Source organism: Lynx rufus, unplaced genomic scaffold (genome assembly GCF_022079265.1).
Source record: "Lynx rufus isolate CCGP_SWC_20201006 ecotype Redwood Valley unplaced genomic scaffold, mLynRuf1.p SCAF_4, whole genome shotgun sequence".
Taxonomy (NCBI): domain Eukaryota; kingdom Metazoa; phylum Chordata; class Mammalia; order Carnivora; family Felidae; genus Lynx; species Lynx rufus.
This window is the reverse complement of record NW_025814856.1, coordinates 53,618,466-53,640,015: the sequence shown is the minus strand read 5'-3', so window position 1 is coordinate 53,640,015 and position 21,550 is coordinate 53,618,466. Positions and strand designations below refer to the sequence as shown.

The window sequence follows — 21,550 nt, the reverse complement described above, 5'->3', positions numbered from 1 at the left end:
GCCAAAGCAATCCTAAGAAAGAACAACATACCTGGAGACATCATATTTCCTGATTTCAAGCTGTACTACAAAGCTATAGTAATCCAAACAGTTTAGTACTAGCATAAAAACAGATACATAGTTCAGTGAAACAGAACAGAAGGCCCAGAAATAAGCCTATGCATATCTAGTCAATTAATTTACGACAAAGGAGCCAGAGATATTCAATGGGGAAAGGACAAGCTCTTCAATAAAACATGCCAGGGAAACTGGACCACTATCTTACACCATACACAACAGCTCAAAACTGACTGAAGACTTGAATGTAAGCCCTGAAACCATAAAAACTCCTAGAAGAAAACATAGGGGTAAGCTCCTTGACATTCACCTTATTTAGCAAATGTTCTTTGTGGATTTGCCCACCCAAAACAAAAGCAACAAAAGCAAAAATAAACACGTGGGACTCCATGAAACTAAAAAGCTTCTGCACAGCAAAGGAAACCAAACAAAATGAAAAGGCAACCTACTGAATTGGAGAAAATATTACAAAGAACTCATATAAGAGCAAAAAAACAACCACCACGTTCCATTTAAAAATGGGCAGAGGAACCGAATAGACGTTTTCCCCAAAGAAGACGTACAAATGTTCAAGACACATGGAAAGTTGCTCAACATTATTAATCATCAGGGAAATGCAAATCACAACCACAATAAGATATCACCTCATGCCTGTTAGAAGAGATATCTATACTTACGTGTTTGCTATAACATTATTCACAACAGCCAAGATACAGAAACAACCCAAGTGTCTGTCAACAAATAGATAAAGAAGATGTGGAATATACATAAAATGGAATATTATTCAGCCACAACAAAGATGGATATCCTGCCATTTGTGACAACACAGATGGAACTTGAGGGCATTATGCTAAGTGAAATCAACCAAAGAAAAACAAATGCTGATATCACTTACATGTGAAATCTAAAACAAACCCAAACAAATGAAAACAGTCAAACTCACAGAGTAAAAACGTGATTCCCAGGGACTGAAGGTTAGGGTAAATAAGGAAAGGTTGGTAAAACGTACAAACTTTCAGCTATATGATGAATAAGTATCTTATGTAAAATATGGTGACTATAGTTGATAACACTGTAAAACTGAAATTTGCTAAGAGCAGAACGTGGATGTTTTCACCCAAAAATGAAGCAAAAAAAAAAAAGGGGGTGATAGGTGTATTATAATTAACTGGATGGGAGTATCCTTTCATGATATGTGTGAACTCACCGTGACACTTTAAATCTTTTAAAATTTTATTTGTTAATTATATCTCAAAACTGAAAATCTAAAAATTACATTATTACCTGTGGGGTTCAAAGGTATGTAAATATAGTGCATTTGCCCGGCAGGCACAGGCATCATGCCTGAACTCAAAGTACTTACCCCATTCCCTGTTTGAAAGCTTCGATCAACTCATTCTTTTTATTCTGATCTTCTACCCAGTACACACTTGGGATTACAAACTCTGATATCACACGGCATTCTGGACAAGACCTGAAATTAGAATCAGATCAGTATGGGCCAGATGAATTACAAACCCTGTGCGCACTGCACCACCAAACCCCTTGCTCAAATGCATGGCCACTCCAGGTGTTTTCCTAACCCAAAATTCCAAAAAGTGCAATCAGAATCATCTAAGAACCTTATTTACTACATTTTTTTCAAGTTTATTTAAATTACAGTTAGTTAACATATAGTATAGTAATAGTTTCAGGTGTAGAACCTTATTTACTGTTAAAAACATATTCTTCTCAACAATAAAAAGACAACCCACTTTGGAATGCCTGGCTGGCTCAGTCAGTAGAGCATGTGACTCTTGATTTTGCAGTTGTGAGTTCAAGCCCCACCTTGGGTGTAGAGATTACTTAAAATAAAATCTTTACAAAAAACACACAAAAAACCCAATTTTAAAATGGGCAAAAGATCTGAGTAGGCATTTCTCCAAAATGGCTGAAAAGCACAGAAAAAAGATGCTCAATATCATTAGTTATCAGGGAAATGCAAATCAGAACCATAATACATCACACTTCATACCCACGAGGATGGCTAATATCAGAAACAGAGGGGCACCTGGGGCGCTCAGTCAGTTAAGCTCAGACTCTTGATTTTGGCTCAGGTCATGATCTCATGGTTCATGAGTTCAAGCTCAGCACAGAGCCTGCTTAGGATTCCCGGTCTCCTCTCTGCCCCTTACCTGCTCGTGCTCCCTTTCTCAAAAATAGATACACTTAAGAAAATAAATAAATAAAATCAAGATACAACCAGTAACAAGTGTTGATGAGGTGGGGAGCAAGTGGAGCCCTCATCTGTGGTGTGGCCGCTGTGGAGAGCAGCCCGGCAGTTCCTCAATAAGCTGAACAGTTACCCTATGACCCAGCAATCCCACTTCTGGGTATCTACCCAAAAGAAATTCAAACATACGGCCACACAACAACTTGTGTGTGAATACTCATAGAGGCATTAGTTATTATAACCCAGAGAAAAACCATCCAAACGCCTGTCAACTGATGAACAAAACGTGGACATCCACACAATGCAATGCTATTCGGCCGTGAAGAGGAATGAAGCGCCGGCACATGTGCAAAATGGGCGATCTCTGAAAACCTGCTGAGTGAAAGTGCCGCACACAGAGAGGCCGCGTACCGGAGGCTCCATTTACAATCAATGTCCACAATAGGCAAATCCACAGGACAGAAGGAGCAGGGGGAAAATGGGCAGGGAATGCAGACACAGGTTTCTTTTGGGGATGATGAAAATGTTCGAAAACTAGATTGAAGTGATGGTTGTACAACCGTGAAAATACTAAAAACCACTGAACCGCACACTTTTATTTCAATAAACCTGTTATTATTGTACCACACAAATGTGTGACTTGAGGCAAGTTACTTGACATCACTATACCCCAGTTTTCTTATCTGTAAAAGAGAATGATCATCACTGGGTCTGAGAGAATTATGACAAACGGTTGTGAAGAGTTTCTAACAGTACACAACACACTTTTCAATATGACTAAGTTCTTCCCCCATCCCTCCGCAAAATTGAAAAATCCTATGTTGTTTTCTGTCAGTTAAATCTCAATAAAGCTGGGGGGAAGAAAAGGATCCTGTGTTGGCTCCATTGAGCACATCCTACATGTCAGACACTACGTGAAATGTGTTAGATGCATTATTCCATTTAATCCTCCAACAACCCTATTTTACATATGAAAAAAAAGTTTGAGAAGGTGAACAGGTAATCAGCCTAAGGGCAAAGAGGAGTCAAATAGGCCAGTGCCATTAACACCTTCTCACACAGCCAATCCTTGCTGAGTGTCCCCAGACACCCTAAAGGCCAGCAGCAGGCGGCAGGAGTTGTGAGGTTGTGACCAGTGTTTTAAAGGAAAAGGCACTCGGGCTCAAGAAGGATACCTGACATGCCCAGGTCCCTGCAGTCAGGGGCTAGGATTCACACTAGTTACCTTCGCAGTGCAAGACAAGGGAGGGATGAAAAGTGGACAGAAGGCCCCAAATCGAACCCCTAGCTGAACTTACTTAATGATTGGGTTCTCAAACTGCTTGGCACACCTCCACTGCCGAATGCAGGACAGGCAGTACGTGTGATTGCAGTTGGAGAGAATCCCGAACCTCCTCTCAGAAGCAGATGCCTTCTCAAGGACCACTTCCATGCAGATACTGCACACTTTGTCCTGACTTGCTTGGAAGGCAAAGGCCTTTTCCATCTCGTGTTCGAATGTCGACATGCAGATCTGAAGTATGGAGAGAGAGGAGGGAAACTTCTTATTAGGTTCTGGGCTGCTGGGGAGCAGGCTGTGGCCACACTGCCATAGCCAAGATCAGCAAGGAATGCACACTCTGACAGCCACAGGCAGAGCCCAGGCAGCCCCTGCCTTGAGGACACAAAGCTCTCTCAGACAACAAAAAGACTTCAAACCAATGCCGGCCCAGCCCCTTGCTTTCCTAGCATGTTATGGTCACCCCCAGTTTACAGCTGAGACCACGGAGGTCCCAAAAGATGAGAGGACCAGTGTGGGATCACAGAGTTCACAAAGCCTGGGGCCATGATCTCCTGGCTCTTCTGGGTGCTGTCCTTGCCCACTCTGAACCACACCAATTACCAGAAGTGCTGAATAATCCTTAACTTCAAACATCAGGCCAGTAGTCCACAATCAGAGGGAAGCAGCACTGCTTCTCAAGAGAACAAGTTTATTTAATGAATGTACTCATTCAGTGAGCAGATGCTGAATACCTCCGGTGTGAAGCACTGTGTATCAAGTGTGAGAGCCAATGCAAAGAGTATGAAGACCTAGGCTCTGCCCTTGGGAGCTCGTGGTGGACACAGATGGGAGACTAACCAGTATGTATAGGACAAAGGCCAACTAACCTGGGTGCAGAGGAAAGCTCTAATTCTGTGCTCACCTGAACATCCCTGCGGAGACAATGGACAGTGGCAGACTCCCCCTCACACACCATGGCCTGCTCGTCCTCACAAGCTCTAACACTATAGCTGTGGGCTCCTCTCTACCTCTCTCACCCCATCTTTATTCCGAGCACAGAGCCTAGCGGAGGCAGCACCTCCATGAACACTGGGGACCTAATGACCTGAAAGGTTCCTTCCAATACTTGGCTTCTTAAATTCTCTAGAACTCAGCCTGGCTGGATCTCAGCCACAAAGATATGTAAACCTAGGGAGGGTGAGGAGGGTGTGTGGGTGTGTGTGTGTGTGTGTGCGCACGAGAGAGAGAGAGAGAGAGAGAGAAAGAGACACATACATGTCTTCTGATGCCTCTACCCTTTTTCTTTATTCTAAATAATCAAAAATTGTCAAAATGACAACAGGAAAAAGGACTTGAAAATAGAGTATAAATATGCCAGGTACACACTGCAGGTATTATTGGCAGAAAGATGGCTTACAGGAATACCAACAATTTTGTCACTTAGCCCATTTCAAATTTCTTGAAATGAGCTCATGCAAAAGCTTGTGATTTTACCTTCTCATGAGCTTTCCTTTGCTCTGGGTCGAAGGGGTGCAGCACTCGTAACCTACAGATTTCACACACTTCCCCGTGCAGGTAGACACAAGCATCCCCAAATCGGCACTCCCCAGCAGCCGCGTAGGGGCACAGCTGCTGCTCACTGCTGTAGGAGCTGCTGGCTTCTAAGTCATCAAGGCCACTCCTGATGGCATCGAGGTAGGAATGCGGCTTCATCTCTGGGCCATTCTGGAGATCGCTGCAGCCTCCTGGATTACTCACCACACTTGGGCAAGTCTTTTCTTCAGCCATGCCAGAGAGATCTTAATACAAAACACACAGTACACACAAAAATGAAAACTGGCCCAAAATTTCTGGTAAGCACTTAGTCAAAACCTAACAAATTAAGTAACTCTGACCTTGGGAATTCTACTCTTTGGATCATACAGAAATAGGCCAAGAGGGAAAAAATAGAAGGAGAAGTATAAAATGTTCTTGATGACATTCCTGCAACCATGATTTTTTAGGAAAGGAAAAAACATTAATTGGCAACACAGGAAAACAGCAAAACAGACCATGATATCTGTATACAGAGGAACACTCAAGTTGCGGTTTAAAGATGACAACTATGGAAATGTCAACCATGGACCCATTAACACTAAAACACAATCATGAGAATTTTTTTTTTTTAACACCATAATAGAAGTCAAATGGAATTTAGAATGAAGTCGGTAGAACATAGTGCTTTCCTTTATATTAGGAAAGTTAACTATCATTTTAAAGTGAACGAGAATCAAAATCTAGAGCGAGCCTCTGGGTCCTGAAGCCAGTGTTGACTCCCCTATGGCCCCCTCCTCACACCAGGAGCTGTACCCTCTGCCACATGCGCTTCTAGCCTTTTTAGAGAGGACACATTCGATTAGTGCGATTACTTGTTTGCTTAGGATGGAGACTACCTAGCTAACGCAACACAATTCCAAGAGCTAGAAATCCCTTCACCTGCTGAGGACCAACCAATAAAAATAACTTGGATGGTTTGTAGCCTACTTCCTCCACAAACCCCAATATGCTATTCTATTACCAAAGCTGTAACCTAACATACCAAACAATGGCTGAGCACAAGAACTAAGGCTATGAACTGATCTGGAAGTAAAACAGTGAAATATGCACTTTATCAAAATATGTAGCTCTGAAAGCCTGGTGCTTCTCAGAACCACCCCATACAGACAGCAGTTAAAAACTGACAAAAGGTCACTCCACATGTCTTGTCAGGCCGAACTTGGCAATCAGCCCAACCCGAGACCCACTGCATCAACTGAACGCTCTGCAGCCAAATGCAGCTGCTCTCAGGACAGTTCTGGGCTCCACCCTTGAACAGCTTGGAGGGGACCAGATTAGGAGCCCTCTGACAAGAGAGGGCCAGAAAGGAGCATGATGAACAACCAAGACTGCTTTTCACTCTGCTCACTCACTTCGGTCTCGAAGTACCAGCGTTCTCTTTTCACGTTTCCCAGGCTCATGTAAGTTAGTTTTCACAATAGATGCAGTGAGGTCAGAAGCAGGGTGAGGACTATGGAAACCCGGGGAGGACACGCCATGGGGCACAGTGCCCACAGCACCACCAGCTGCAGCAGAAGGTCTCGTGTGATCGTATCTAAACAAAACACACAGCAAACATATGAGGGACACACGACCTGCACATGGAACATCCTTTCTTCTCCTTTTGTGGAGGTGGAGAGTGAGACAATCATTTCCCATATTTTAAATGATAAAAGGCTTGGGGACCCTGGGTGGCTCAGTCAGTTAAGCATCTGACTCTTGATTTCGGCTCAGGTCATGATCTCACGGTTTATGAGATAGAGCCCTGTGTCGGACTCCATGCTCACAGCACAGAGCCTACTTGGGATTCTCCCTCTCCATTTCTCTCTGCCCCCCCACTGTTCACACTCTCTTTCTCTAAAAAATAAATAAATAAATCTAAAAAAAAATCCTTAAAGAAAAGTGAGAAAAAGCTTATCAATTAGCTTTGCGCAGTGGCAGTATTGCAGCCAATGAGGTTTATCTGACGTGCAATTATTGCTAATTGAAAAGTTTTCCCAAAAGCTTATCAATTAGTACAAAATGCCTGGCAATTCAGACTGAGCGGTACATTGCTATCTATCACCTACACTTAAGTGGCCTTGTGGGATGTGCGTGGGACAGACAAAATAACCCACACCACACACAGACATCCCCAAAAGTCCAGCCAGACGTTGAACTGAAATCTTCTGAGATCCAAGCCAGTGTTCTTCTGGCAGGTGTCCCCAAAATGTTAATGATGGCCAATGTAACAGCCGGGCGGGCCTTTCCTGGACTGTCTCTCTGGGGCACCTGCCGGTGGGGCAGGGCAACTTCCACCACCCTCCAGGCGGCACAGGAAAGAACAGATCAGCTCTTCACCATAAAAGCACTTGAACTGAGTTTTGGCATGTTTTTCTGTTTAGAATTCACAAAACTTGCCTACAGATGTCAGTGGAAAAAAGGCAGACTCTATATGCATATATATGTTCACTGCAGGGGTACTCATAGCAAAAAAAAACAGGAAACCACTTAAATATCTAAGAGAGGAATAGTGAATCAGATGATGGTATGTTAGCACTATGAAACATAAAATTACACTTAGGAAATAAAGTAGCAGCTTAGGGAAAAACTTGGACATGTTAAGTGGGGAAAAAAGCAAGAGATACACACTGTGAGTGCGATTTTATAACTAGAGACCCATAAGAATAAGGCCTGAAAAGTGATTTTGAAAAATTACAATTATTTTCATGGCAATAAAACTGAGATTTCAAAATGATTTTGCCATACTTTTTGTTGTCATATTACTTTCAAATTAAATCTTTCCTCTCATCAATACCCACACTCCACGTGAGGAATCTGAATCCCTGACAGTAGTTAACTTGGGAGAAAAGCTGGGAGTAGCTGTGGAGCCCTTGCCTGCAACGAGTCCCATAGGCGCAGTAGCCCTTCTGATAGTACTTGCAGATGGTGGATGGCTTGCTGTTGGCCAAGTCATGTGAGAACAGGCACTGGTTTCCTTCCCGACACACACCATGCATAAAATACCTGAAGAGACAAGCAGAGGCATAAAACTTTTAGAAGCTTTCTAAAACTTTATAAGATCCCCATATTCTTAAGCCTAGCATATAAATGCTTATTATGCATATATTATGTATTAAGGCTCTATTAGGCACTGGAGATGTCCATATTTCCTGGATTCTAGGACAGTGATTTTGGACGCACAACTAATTCAACGAGATTTCTGGAAGAAAAATGATCCCATAAATTTGTTTCCAGATAACCCTCTTGATTTGAGGTGTTGCATATGTAAATATGAGCCTCAAAACTGAGAAAATGCTCTCTGAAAATCTGTTCTCTCTGTTCTCACAGGGTTTAAAGCGTATGGTTGTAATGGAATTGCAAGACCTGAGCCCAAGATCCAGCCCTGCCACCTATGAGCAAGCCACAAAACCAACTTCCCTATGCCTCACTACTTCCATCTAGAAAATGAAAATTACACTTCCTACTTTACTGGGTTGTGGCAAAGATCAAGTAACAGAGTGCAGCACCAAAAGAAATATATAAGATGTTCCATCGAGAGGTCTAATTCTGGTCCTGAAGAAGTAACTGGGAAGCATTCTAATTCTGTCCAGCCAGAGTAGAGACACCTGGCAAATGGTAGAGAGATCCCAAAGGGACATGCCTTGGTAATAAGGGTAAAGAGTCCTAAAGTAAAGAGTAATTTTAAAAAGTTTTTTTTTTTTTAATGTTTATTATTTATTTTTGAGAGAGAGAGAGGAAAGCACAGATTCTGAAGTAGGCTCCAGGCTCTGAGCTGTCAGCACAGAGCCCAACGCAGGGCTCGAACCCATGAACCGTGAGATCATGAGCTGAGTCACCCAAGCGCCCTAAGAGTATTTTAGACCCACCCTAATAAAGCTTAAAAACAAGCTTCAAAAGGATCAAGCTGACAGCAAATAACTGTCAGACAAAACCTACTTTAACAGTCTTTGAAGGAAGACCATAAAATCCAAATGCTCAAAAACACTCACAATGGCATCCAATAAAAAATTACTAGAGATGCCAAAAAGCAGACAAATGTGACCCATAACCAAGGAGAAAAATTAGTCAATAACAGGAATGACAGATGATGGAATCAGTAGACAAGGACTTTAAAAACAAAGATCATAAATATGTTCAATTATGCTGAGTATGAAAGAAATGGAAGATACAAAAAAGAACTAAGTGGAACTTCTGGAAGTGAAAACTACAATATCTGAGATGCAGATTACACTGCAAGAACTTACTGTAAATTAGAGAGTACAAAGGAACATTTCAGAAGACCTGAAGACACAGCAACAGCAACTATTCAAACTGAAACACAGAGAGGAAGAAAGAACAGATTTTTGCTTCTAGCTATAAAAGAGCCCTCCAATTAAAAACAAACAAACAGAGGCGCCTGGGTGGCTCAGTCGGTTGAGCGTCCGACTTCAGCTCAGGTCACTCGCGGTCCGTGGGTTCGTGTCCCGCGTCGGGCTCTGGGCTGATGGCTCAGAGCCTGGAGCCTGCTTCCGATTCTGTGTCTCCCTCTATCTCTGACCCTCCCCCGTTCATGCTCTGTCTCTCTCTGTCGCAAAAACAAACAAACAAAAAAACTAGAAAGCAGAACACAATATAGGAAACAACTGCTCTGAGACAGGAACAAAAGGCAACCCAAGACTGGTCCTTGAGAGAAGGGAAACGAGGTAAGCCCACATTCAGCCTGGCTTTCTGCTGAGAGGCACACTCTGGGCCTTGGTGCAAGGAGATGAACCCCAAGCAGAGCACAGCAGTCTTGCTGAGCTGAACAGACACAGACTGGAGTTCAAGGAGGCTGAGGGAATCTCTTTAAAGAACTTGTAAATAGTCACATACACATGGTCAATTGACTTTGGTAAACTTGTCTGCATAACTCAATGGGGGAAAGAATGGTTTTTTCAACAAATAATGCTGGACCCAGTATCTACATGGAACAAAATGAAGTTGAAATATTACGTGTCTGCTGATGTGACCCAATATGGATTAAGTACACAGCATAGGCTGTGATACATTCTAGCCAAAAAAATTTAACTTGAATCCAACAAAACTCCAGATCTAACCCCCAGTTTATAGGAAATGCAAGGGACTGAGAACAAGCTAAAAGCCATCACGAGAAAGCAATCAGATAAATATAAAAGAAGAGGCGGTACGTGGGCCAGGTTTCTTTAACAAGTAAGTGTCATGGAAGGAGTAGAGGGAACCTGAGTTTGGAAAAACAGTTTGGTGGTTTTTTTAAAACTTAAATTTACCATATGACTCAGTAATTCTACTCTTGGGTGTTTACACAAGAAAAATAAAAACGTATGTTCACACAAATACTTGTACGTGAATGTTCATATAAGCATCATTCATAACGGCCAGAAAGTGTAAACTTTTACAATTCCATCAACTGGTGAATGGATAAGCAAAATGTAATATATCCATACAATGGGAATTATTTGGCAATAAAGGAGTGAAGCACTGATGCATGCTATAACGTGGGTGAACCTCAAACACATTAGGGTAAGTGAAATAACCCGAACACAAACGACCACATGTTGTATGATCCTACTTATATGTAATGTCAAGAAGAGGGGCAGAGGTGCCTGCTTTCTCAGTTGGTAGAGCATATGACTCTTGATGTTGGGGTCATGAGTTCAAGCCCCATTTTGGGCACAGAGCTGACATTTTAAAAAAAGGTCGGGGGTGCAAATCCATAGGGACAAAAAGTAGGCAAGTGGTTCCTCAGGCTGGGAGAAGGGGTAATGCAGAGTGACTGCAAATGGGCAGGAGGGGTAACTCTGGGGTGATGAAAATTTTCTAAAGTTTAATTGTGGTCTTATAAAACTCTAAATTTACTAAAAATCATTGACTTGTACGCTTAAAATGGGTAAATTTTATGGTATGTAAATTATACTTCCATAAAGCTGTTAAGAAAAATTTAAAAAGGAGGGAGCTGTGCTAGGTTAGTAGACATTACATAAGGTACATAAGAACCTGATGCAATGTTTAGTCCAGGATTATATTCCAGTGTGAACAAACCAGATGTAAAAGACATGTTCGGAACAAATAGAGAAATCTGAGTATGGACTAAGATAAAATGAAAACTTACTGACATGGAAAGTTCAAGATTATTAACAAAAAAGCAGATTATAAAACAGCATTTATAGGGGCGAGTGAGTGTCTCAGTAGGGTAAGCATCCGACTTTGGCTCAGGTCAAGATCTCGCAGTGTGTGAGATTGAGCCTCGCATCAGGCTCTGTGCTGAGCATGAAGCCTGCTTGGGATTCTCTTTCCCTCCTTCTCTGCTCCTCCCACCACCCTCAAAATAAATAAATAGATTTTAGAAAACAATCCAGAAAGATATATAATAGCATATTTTTAAATGTTTACTTATTTTTGAGAGGGAGAGAGACAGAGTGTGAGCGGGGAAGGGGCAGAGAGAGAGGGAGACACAAAATCTGAAGCAGGTTCCAGGCTCTGAGCTGTTAGCATGGAGCCTGATGTGGGGTTTGAACTCATAAACTGTGAGATCACGACCTGAGCTGAAATCGGAAGCTCAACCCACTGAGCCACCCAGGTGCTCCAATATATGATAACATATTAAGAGAGGCAATCTTTGTGGGTAAAGTATATTTACTTTCTTCTTTTTCCTGATCTGTATGTTCTAACATTTCTACCATGAACATATACTGCTTTTGTAATAATATATGGTTATTTTAGTTTTAAAAACATACACACTGGCAAAGGTATGGTTAAAAAAAATATAAAATGCTCAGTACAGAACCTATCTCACAGTAGGTACCCCCAAAGTCCAGCTCTCATTAAAGTCCAGTAAAGAACAATGACAACTAAGCTGACGTTATAAAAAAGTGACCTGTGCCTTATCACAAAGCATGCAGAGTGCTGAGGAGACACATACCATGGGCTGAGAGAGGGCAACATCCCAGAGGAGGTCAGGTCCAAGCAGAGTCTGCAAAGTGGTAGGGATGCCAGTGGGAGAGAGGAAAGAGAGAACAGCAAGAAAAATGCACAGAAGAGAGGCACTGTAGGGGGTTCAAACAGGCCTGCCGAGAGATGACGCTGGAGCATCATTTAACTGTGCTCCAACTTACCCTATGTCAGCTGAGACACTGATGAGTACATCTCAAAACAAGAGATAACAAATGGTCAAGTCAACTTAGGAAATGGCACAATCTAGTCTTTCTTAGAGATTTACAACAGAGAGTAGCAGAGGAAAGGTTCTGAGAGTTCTGTCATAAAGAAAACTGTTTACAGGCATACTTTGCTTTATAGTGCTTTGCAGATACTGCATTTTGCAAATTGAAGGTTTGTGGCAGTCCTGCTTCGAGCAAGTCTGTTGGTGCCATTTTCCAATAGCATTTACATCTGTCTATGTCACATTTTGGTAATTCTTGTAAGACGTTAAACTTTTTCATTATTATTATATGTTACGGTTATCTGTGACCAGTGACCTTTGATGGTGCTATTGTAATTGTTTTGAGGTACCATGAACCATGTCTATATGAAACGGCAAATTTAATCAATTAATGTGTGTGTTCTGACTGCTCCACCAACAGGCCGTTCCCCATCTCTCTCTCCTTCCTTTGGGTGGCTCCCCGTTTCCTGACACACAGTATTGAAATCAAGCCAATTAATAACCCTACAGTGGCCTCTAAGTGTTCAAGTGAAATGAAGAGTCCTAAGTTTCTCACTTTACCCTAAAAGCTAGGAATGATTCAGCTTACTGAGGAAGGCATGTCAAAAACTGAGAAAAACCAAAAGCTAGGCCACTTGCACCAAACATTTAGCCAAGTTGTGAATGCAAAGGAAAAGTTCTTGAAGAAAATTAAAAGTGCTACTCCAGTGAACGCACAAATGATAAGAAAGCCAAACAGACTGAGCACTGATATGGAGAAAGTTTTAGGATGGAGAGAAGATAACACCAGCCAAAGCCTAACTGACAGCAAGGCCCTAACTCTCTTCAATTCTGTGAAGGCTGAGAGAGGTGAGAAAGCTGCTGAAGAAAAGTCTGAAGCTGGGCACCTGGGTAGCTCAAGTTAAGTGTCTGACTCTTGGAATTGGCTCAGGTTGTGATCCTGCAGTCATGAGACTGAGCCTCACATGGGGCTCTGCGCTAAGTGTGGAGCCTGCTTGGGATTCTCTCTCTCTCTGCCCCTCCCTAGCTTGTGTGCATGCTCTCTCTCAAAATAAATAAACATAGATAGATAGATAGATAGATAGATAGATAGATAGATAGAAAGAAAGAAAGAGGGAGGGAGAAAGAAAAGTCTGAAGCTAGCAGAGGTTGGTTCATGAGGTTAAAGGAAAGAAGCTGTCTCCATTGCATAAGAGTGTAAGGTAAAGCAGCAAGTGTTGATGTAGAAGCTGCAGCACATTATCCAGAAGATCTAGATGAGATCATTAACAAAGGTGGCTACACTAAACAACAGATTTTCAATAAAAACAAAACAGCCTTCTATTGGAAGAAGATGCCATCTAGGACTTTCTTAGCTAGAGAGAAGTCAATGCCTGGCTTCAAAGCTTCAAAGGACAAGCCGACTCTCTTGTTAGGAGCTAATGCAGTTGGTGACTTGAGGTTGAAGCCAGTGCTCATTACCATTATGAAAATCCCAGGGCCCTTTAGAATTACGCTACATCTATTCTGCCTGTGATCTATGAATGAACAACAAAGACTGGATGACAGCACAACTGTTTACAGTGTGGTTTACGGAATATTTTAAGTCTACTATTGAGACCCACTGCTCAGAAAAAAGGTTCCTTTCAAAACATTACTGCTCATTGACAACGCACTTGGTCACCCAAGAGCTCTGCTGGAGATGTACGAAATTAATTATTATTTTCATGTCTGCTACCACAACATCCATTCTGCAGCCCAAGGATCAGGAAGTGATTTCAACTTTCAAGTCTTACTATTTAAGAAATACATTGTGTAAGGCTATAGCTGCCACAGACAGTGATTCCTCTAATGGTCTGGGCAAAGTAAATTAAAAACCTGGTTCCAGAAAGGCTTCCCCTTCTAGATTCCATTAACATTTGTGATTCATGGGAAGAAGTCAAAATATCACCATTAATAGGAGTTTGGAAGAAACTGATTCTAACTCTCATGGATGACATTGAGGGTTCAAGACATCAGGGGAAGAAGTTAACTACAGATGTGGTGGAAATATGAAGAGAACTAGAATTAGAAGTGGAGCCTGAAGGGGTGCCAGGGTGGCTCAGTTAAGCATCTGACTTCCATTCAGGCCATGACCTCACAGTTCATGAGTCTGAGCCCCACGTCAGTTCTCCACTCTCAGCACAGAGCCCACTTCAGATCCTGTCTGTCTGTCTGTCTCTCTCAAAAATAAGCAGTTTTAAAATTAAAAAAAAAGAGAGAGAGAGAGAGAGAGGAACCTGGATGGGTCAGTGGGTTAAGCACTGGATTTCAGCTCAAGTCATGATCTCTCAGTTCGAAGGTTAGAGCCCTGTACCGGACTCTGTGCTGACATCTCAGAGCCTGGAGCCTGCTTTAGATTCTGTGTCTCCCTCTCTCTCTGCCCATCCCTTGCTCCTGCTCTGTCTCTTTCTCAAGAATAAATAAACATTAAAAAAAAAAAAAAAAAAACGGAGCCTGAAGATGGGACTGAATTGCTGCAATCTCATGATAAAACTTAAAACAGATGAGGAGTTGCTTCTTATGGATGAGCAAAGAAGGTGATTTTGGGAGACCTATTCCTGGTGAAGATGCTGTGAAGATTGGTGAAATGACAACAAAGGATTTAGAATATTACATAAACTTGGTTGATAAAACAGTGGCAGAGTTTGAAAGGATAGACTCCCAATTTATTTATTTATTTATACATTTTATTTATGTTTGAGAGAGAGAGAGAGAGCACAAGAGGGGGAGGGGCAGAGAGAGAGGGAGACACAGAATCCGAAGCAGGCTCCAGGCTCAGAGCCCGATGCGGGGCTCGAACTCACAAACCATGAGATCAGGACCTGAGCTGAAGTCTGACGCTTAACTGACTGAGCCACCAAGGTGCCCCTGGACTCCCAATTTTTAAAGAAGTGCTGCTATGGGTAAAATGCTATCACACAGCATCACATGCTGCAGAGAAATGGTTTATAAAAAGAGAGTCAATGGGGCAAATTTCATTTTTGTCTTTTTTTTCCCCTTAAGTTCACTTATTTATTTTTGAGGGAAAGAGAGCGAGCAAGTGAGGGGGGGCAAAGAGAGGGGGAGAAAGAGAGAATCCCAAGCAGATTCCATGCTATCAGTCCAGAGCCTGATGTGGGGCTTGAACTCATGACCTGAGTGAGATCAAGAGGTCAGATGCTTAAACAACTGAGCCACTTAGGCACTCCTAAAAGTATTTTTAAATGAAGGTATGTGCATGGTGTTTTAGACATAATGCTATTGCACATTTTATAGACTACAGGATAAACGTAACTTTTACATGCACCGGAAAACCCAAAAAATTCGCTTGATTCACTTGATTCCATAATTTGCTTTACTGCAGTGGCCTGGAACCGAACATGCACTATTTCTGGGGCATGCTTGTACAGTTATCATACACATCTTTTCCCAGGCCTCTTTCAGAAAAAGCCACTTGAGCTGCAAGATGGAAGACAGATTTGAAGAGAACTGAAAGTGCAGGGGAAGAGCCTATTAGGAGGCTGCTTTGTAAAGGAGCTTTATCTGTGAACCCATGTTTTAACGTATTTAAAAAGACATTTTATGGAGAATTCCAAACACATATGAAACATATACAAAAGTAAACCAAATGGCAGAATGAACTCTCAAGATGTCCCAGCACCAGCTTCCACATTATCAACTCACAACCTTCTGGTTTTACCCATTTGCTCCTTCTTCTATATGATTTTCACGATTTATCTTTTTTAGAGAGGGCTAATAACTCAGATGCCTCTTGAATGAAGACTTTTGGGCAAGGAAGGCCCTCCCTCCCTCTGAAAGAGTATATTATGAGAAATACATGAAATGTGAAAAAATACCAAAGATCTACTGAACAGTACTATCAATACTAGCCCGTTCACTTCAATAGCTCAGTTAACCCCAGCAATACTGTGGTACCACTACACCCACGATGCAAGTAGGGAAGCTGAGGCTCAGAGACCAGTGAAGACTTACAGAAGGTCAAATTGCTAGGAGGGGGTCCCCAGCTCCAATTTTCCCAGATACCCTGACCTTTTCCAACCAAAACTGACTTCCCTGTCACTCTGCCTTTACCCATGCTGTGGCCCCTGTCAAAAACACTGTAGCCCACCTTTTGCACTGAATTGTTTCCAGCGGCCTTCCTTCGTGGACCAGCTTGAACTCATGACCCCAACATCAAGAGTCATATGCTCTACCAACTGAGCCAGCAGGCACCTCTGCCCCTCTTCTTGACATTACATATAAGTAGGATCATACAACATGTGGTCGTTTGTGTTCGGGTTATTTCACTTACCCTAATGTGTGTATAAAAGTTAAAAAAAAAATCAGCACCAAGAGCCAACTCTGAATGACAAAGAAAGACAGATTACTACCATGATTAGTAAACTCATAAATACTGGACGAGAACAGGCTCAAAGTGGCTATATAAACAGGTCCACAAAAAATAAGATCTAATAAATACTTCTGTAATAGTTTCCTTTGGAGACACTAAAGATTTCAAAAAAAAAAAAAAAAAAGGAAAGAAAGAAAAAGAAACAGAAACAGAAAAGGTGAGTAGGAGACTACCAGAGGTTCTCTACCAAATACTATTTGTTAACCAGGCATACAAGAGGACAGGTTCTTCGTGGTCCTACAAGGGTGCCTTTTATAATTCTACCACCTCCCGTAAGTCTTCTTCAGACAATCTGCCTTCCAAACTCTGCTCATTCACTCTCTTCCCCATTAGGAAAACAAATACTTAACCATCAACTAGAGCTTCTAATTAGTCACTTATAAGCTGGTGACTTCATGCAAGACATTTCACTTCTGTAAGTGACTAAGCTGAGATTTAAACAGCTTCAAAAATAACTTCTAGACCACCACCAGTGCAGTGCCTTCAAGGGGAGCATGAAATAAGGGTTATGTAAGAAATGAAGCCAGCTCAGTCCTATTTTTGTAGCATATGTCATCATTTCCACTCCCCAGCGACAAACAGAAAACTAGTTTGAACACATCCTGCCTGTCCTTTGAAGCATCTTGTCAACTGCTTAGAGCTATCCCTCCCCATCTATGTTATACTAAGTTTAATCCAGGCCTCTCTCATACTGCACCTTGTAATGAATTTCCAACTATTCAATCTTAAGGGATGGGTCAAACCATCCCTTATATCTTCCTAGAGAGAAGGCTGAGACATGAACTGGGGTGGGGAATGGGAAGGGGGTGAGTAGTATGAAGGGGAACAGTGCATAACTGGAGACTCAGAGTAGGGAGATTTCTCGGGGGGACTCCAAAAGGGTCTGTTATCCTGGGTGACCCCAAAGGACCGTAGCTACTATATGTTGCAAAGGACAGGGGGTCCCTAGGTGGCTCAGTCAGTTAAGCGCCTGACTTCAGCTCAGGTCATCATCTTGCGGTTCATGGGTTTGAGCCCTGCATCGGGCTCTGTGCTGACAGTTCAGAACCTGGAGCCTGCTTTGGATTCTGTGTCTCGCTTTCTCTCTGCCCCTCCCCTGCTTGGGCTCTGTCACTCTCTGTCTCCCAAAAATAAATAAAACGTTAAAACAAAACAGAACAAAAAAATATGTTGCAAAGGACATCAGGTTCACTTCTAGCCACAGAACCACTAGCAGCTCTAGCTGCAGCGCAGGACTGAGCCAAACAAATTCAATTTAGTTTCTTACATACCTTTCAATGGTGCATATCTTTAGCAAAATGCTTCTGCAAATCATATCTGGGTATATGGGTAATCTACATTCTCAGTGTCACTTTTCTTTACATTTCCTTACATATTTTCAGACTTAAATTTTATGGCTGTACGGCATGTGATAACAGATCCAGTGACAGGTAAAGGGGTTAATGCTGGGCCTGGTGGTAGGCCTGAAATAAATGTTAAGAGACGTAGGGATGAAGTATAGTGTAATAGTTAACACTGTGAAATCAGAGAGCTTGCTATATGACCATGAGCAAGTTATTTAAATCTCCAAGCTTCAATTTCCCCAACCATAATATAATAATTGTATTCCATAGACTTCTGTGATAGATGACTCTGAGGTCTGGCTGAGACCATGCATGTAAATGCTTAGCCTACCACCCCAAAAACACTCTATGATGGTTTGCTGTTACTGTCTAATCCCTTAACTAACTCCGCGGGTTAGGCGTTACCATCTCCATTTTTATAGATGAGTAAGTTGTAGCACAGGTGGTAGCAGGATCAGAATCCCGAACTGCCCAACTCCAGATTTCAAGCTCTTCTACCACTTACTGGCTGACAAGGTCCCTCATTTTTTGTGATTCCAAGCTTGATGTTCCAAGGAAACAAATTCTAGGTCTTTGCCTAGTGACGATAAGACAAAGGAACCTCTATCATAGAAGAAAAGAAAGTGGTTACCAAGCTATCATAAAGGCCTGCACCAGGACTTGAAAAAAAATTTTTTTATGATTATTCATTTTTGAAAGACAGAGAGACACAGAACACAAGCAGGGGTGGGGCGGAGAGAGAGGAGGACACAGAATCTGAAGCAGGCTCCATGCTCTGAGCTGTCAGCACAGAGCCCGACACGGGGCTCGAACTCACGAACCGCAAGATCATGACCTAAGCCGAAGTCGGATGCTCAACCAACTGAGCCACCCAGGTGCCCCCCCCCGACTTTTTTTTTATGTTTATTCATTTGTGAAAGAGAGACACAGAGCACAAGCAGGGGTGGGGCGGAGAGAGCTGCACCAGGGCTTTAAAAACAGACTGGAAGACATGGGAAAATAGTTAGCAAGAAGAATCAGCAAAAATAATTCCCAGCTTGTTTGTGGATAGAGTGGCATGGGAGAAATCAGAAGAGCTGATTGACAGCACAACTGTGTGAGTAGCCATTCTTGTCATTCCAGGCAATAAACATATGGAGTGTCTTTGTCGTTAAATTTGGGAATCCTAGCATTTCAACATCCATCTCTTAGAGATGTCTGCATATCAGAATAAAGGCAAAACTTAAACTCTGTCCTGCTGCTATTCAGAATAAGCATGTACATCACATGCCACAGCCAGGAAAACAAAGCAAAAAACACTTTTCACCTTCAGATAAATCCAAAACAGCTGAGCACCCTGTTAAGGCCTGGTCTCCCAAAATAAATCCTATCTTGGACATTTCCTGTGAGTTACCAATGTCTGGAGATAAGACTTTTGTGAAGATAATACAATGTGAGAAGCTTTTCCACCATGAAACACTAATGTGAACTTGGTACTCTAGGTAATACTGCAGTTTCTTTTCATTTAAATGTGTTCTAGTTTTTTATTTGGTGACGCAGTCCTTGCGAGATTGGACTCCCTCACACCCTTTTACAAGTAAACTTCTTTTACTTTCTGTATATTTTTACGTGCATTTTCCTTACATAGGCACATATGAATAGCTTTAAAAATTCCTGTAGTGAAGAAACTTTATCATTTCCTAAATTTATTTGGATGTCATTGGGTCAATGAGCGCATGGGCTCCGATGCCACACCTTGGCCACTTAGAAGCTGAATGACCTCAGGCAATCACTTCAGTGCACAGGCTTTGTTTCACAATCTGTGGAACAGTGAGGGTTGCTGGGTTACAGGCAACGTGGCCGTTAGAGCACCCAGCGCATTTTAAGGGCTCCACCAAACATCAGTACTTAAACAGAAGTGATCCCTTTCCAACATTCCAACCCACTCTTGAGTTTATATGCAACAACATCCTGCAGGATGCCCCTGTTAAATTAAATTAAATTAAAGCTTTCAGGTTAGGCCATCTCAGTGCAGAAGGAAAAAAAACAAGATGATCTTGGTTTAAGTTTTTGCTCCTGCATTTAGATGTGAAGTTAGGAGTAAGTTCCAAGTCCTTCTCTGTAAAACTAGATACTATAAAGAGTTAAAATTCAATTATAAAGCATTACACAAATGTGTACTCTTTTGTGGACACATCTTAAGAAGAGTAACCAAAATCTGCTATACAATTACGCACAACGCTTGCTTCATACAAATAAAAATGAACACAAACAGGTCTCACAAAAGATATTTCTAACACAGATAACCTATTTTCTGTAGACACTGAGTGCAAATTTCTGACTACTGCTTCATATAAGCTATGGCCTTGGATAAACTGGTTGAACAGTTAATACATATTAATACTAACCGAAACTTTTTACATAGTCCCTTCTCAATTATTCATGCTAATTAAGAAGTAACAACATAGATGAGAATTTAATAAACTGTTCATTACATAATCAAACTATACAACTGATTTTGGGGGGCAATGTTTCCCACACACTGAAACCAGTTATTAAAATTTGTACTGTCCAAGTATCAGGCCAACAAGACTAGGAACCCAGGATTGGTAAGCCACAAGTTCACCAAGGAACGAGGGTGTTACACAACCAAGCTCTTTCTGCTTCACAGGAGCAGTCGCAGTGTAGCATCCGGTTTCGAATTTTCTACACCATCCATCCATTACCATTGTTCTTCTCCACATAAATGGGTGTCTCAGTAAGAGTGTCACTTAATCTCTTTCAATCTGAATTTCCTGTATTGTAAAATGGGAATTATATCTTCCTGGCAGTGTTATTGTGAAGTCTAGTGACAATGAATATAGAGCACTTGGAAATATGCGAAGCACTTCACCAACTTTCAGTAAATACTACCCGACATTTTTATTTCCCCGCACAATTCTTATTTGCTGAGTCTGCAAATTTAGGCCGCAGAGATCTTCAAACTCTTGGAAAACGAAGACCCCTTTCGGGACCCCAGCTCGTTCTAGGCCCTGATTATAGATCAATAACCTATTCCTGTGTGGTATCCCCACTGGCAAACAATCACTTAGCGTCTCTTTACCCAATTCCGAATCTCCTTTTCCAGCTAAACTCCAAGTTCCAAGGGCTCCACCCCCACCCTCAGGCCTCAGCGACCTGCACGGCCCTGGCTAGCTCGTCCTTCCAGCTCACAGGCCCCCGGCGCTGGCCTGACCTGGGGTCTCATCCCAAACACATAGCCACACACACTCCAGGTGACCGGTTCCCGCCGCAGGCCGAGCTCCGCCCAGGAAAGCCGGACCGCGAACAGCTGAGCAACTTTTCAAGAATCCGCTCAGCCTCAGTTTCCCTGGTAGTGGGGCTGGGGTGCACCAGCCGCCAAGGGGCCGGAGCGGGGGCTTGGGGGGGGCGAAGGGAAAGCGAAGTGGCCCGTTACTCCTGGACACCCCGCACTAACCTGCAAGTGACTTGCTTGGTGCTCATGGTGGCCGGGCTTGAGGGCCCTTGTCGCGCCACCGTCTCTCGCTCTCGCCGC

General features: G+C 42.4%; 1 protein-coding gene and 1 pseudogene across 1 annotated transcript in view; one reads left to right on the top strand and one right to left on the bottom strand.

Moving 5' to 3' along the window:
• MKRN2 (makorin ring finger protein 2) overlaps positions 1-21,550 on the bottom strand; it is a 27,724-nt gene extending 6,174 nt beyond the window's left edge. Inside the window, exons 1-6 of the mRNA XM_047095638.1 lie at positions 21,473-21,550; positions 7,983-8,111; positions 6,479-6,660; positions 5,025-5,329; positions 3,568-3,782; positions 1,421-1,531 (exon numbers count right to left, since the gene is read on the bottom strand). Coding sequence (XP_046951594.1) covers positions 1,421-1,531; positions 3,568-3,782; positions 5,025-5,329; positions 6,479-6,660; positions 7,983-8,111; positions 21,473-21,498 — 968 coding nt within the window. The 5' untranslated portion in view covers positions 21,499-21,550. The remainder of the gene's footprint in view (positions 1-1,420; positions 1,532-3,567; positions 3,783-5,024; positions 5,330-6,478; positions 6,661-7,982; positions 8,112-21,472) is intronic.
• Positions 7,029-7,149, top strand: LOC124525289 (uncharacterized; annotated as a pseudogene).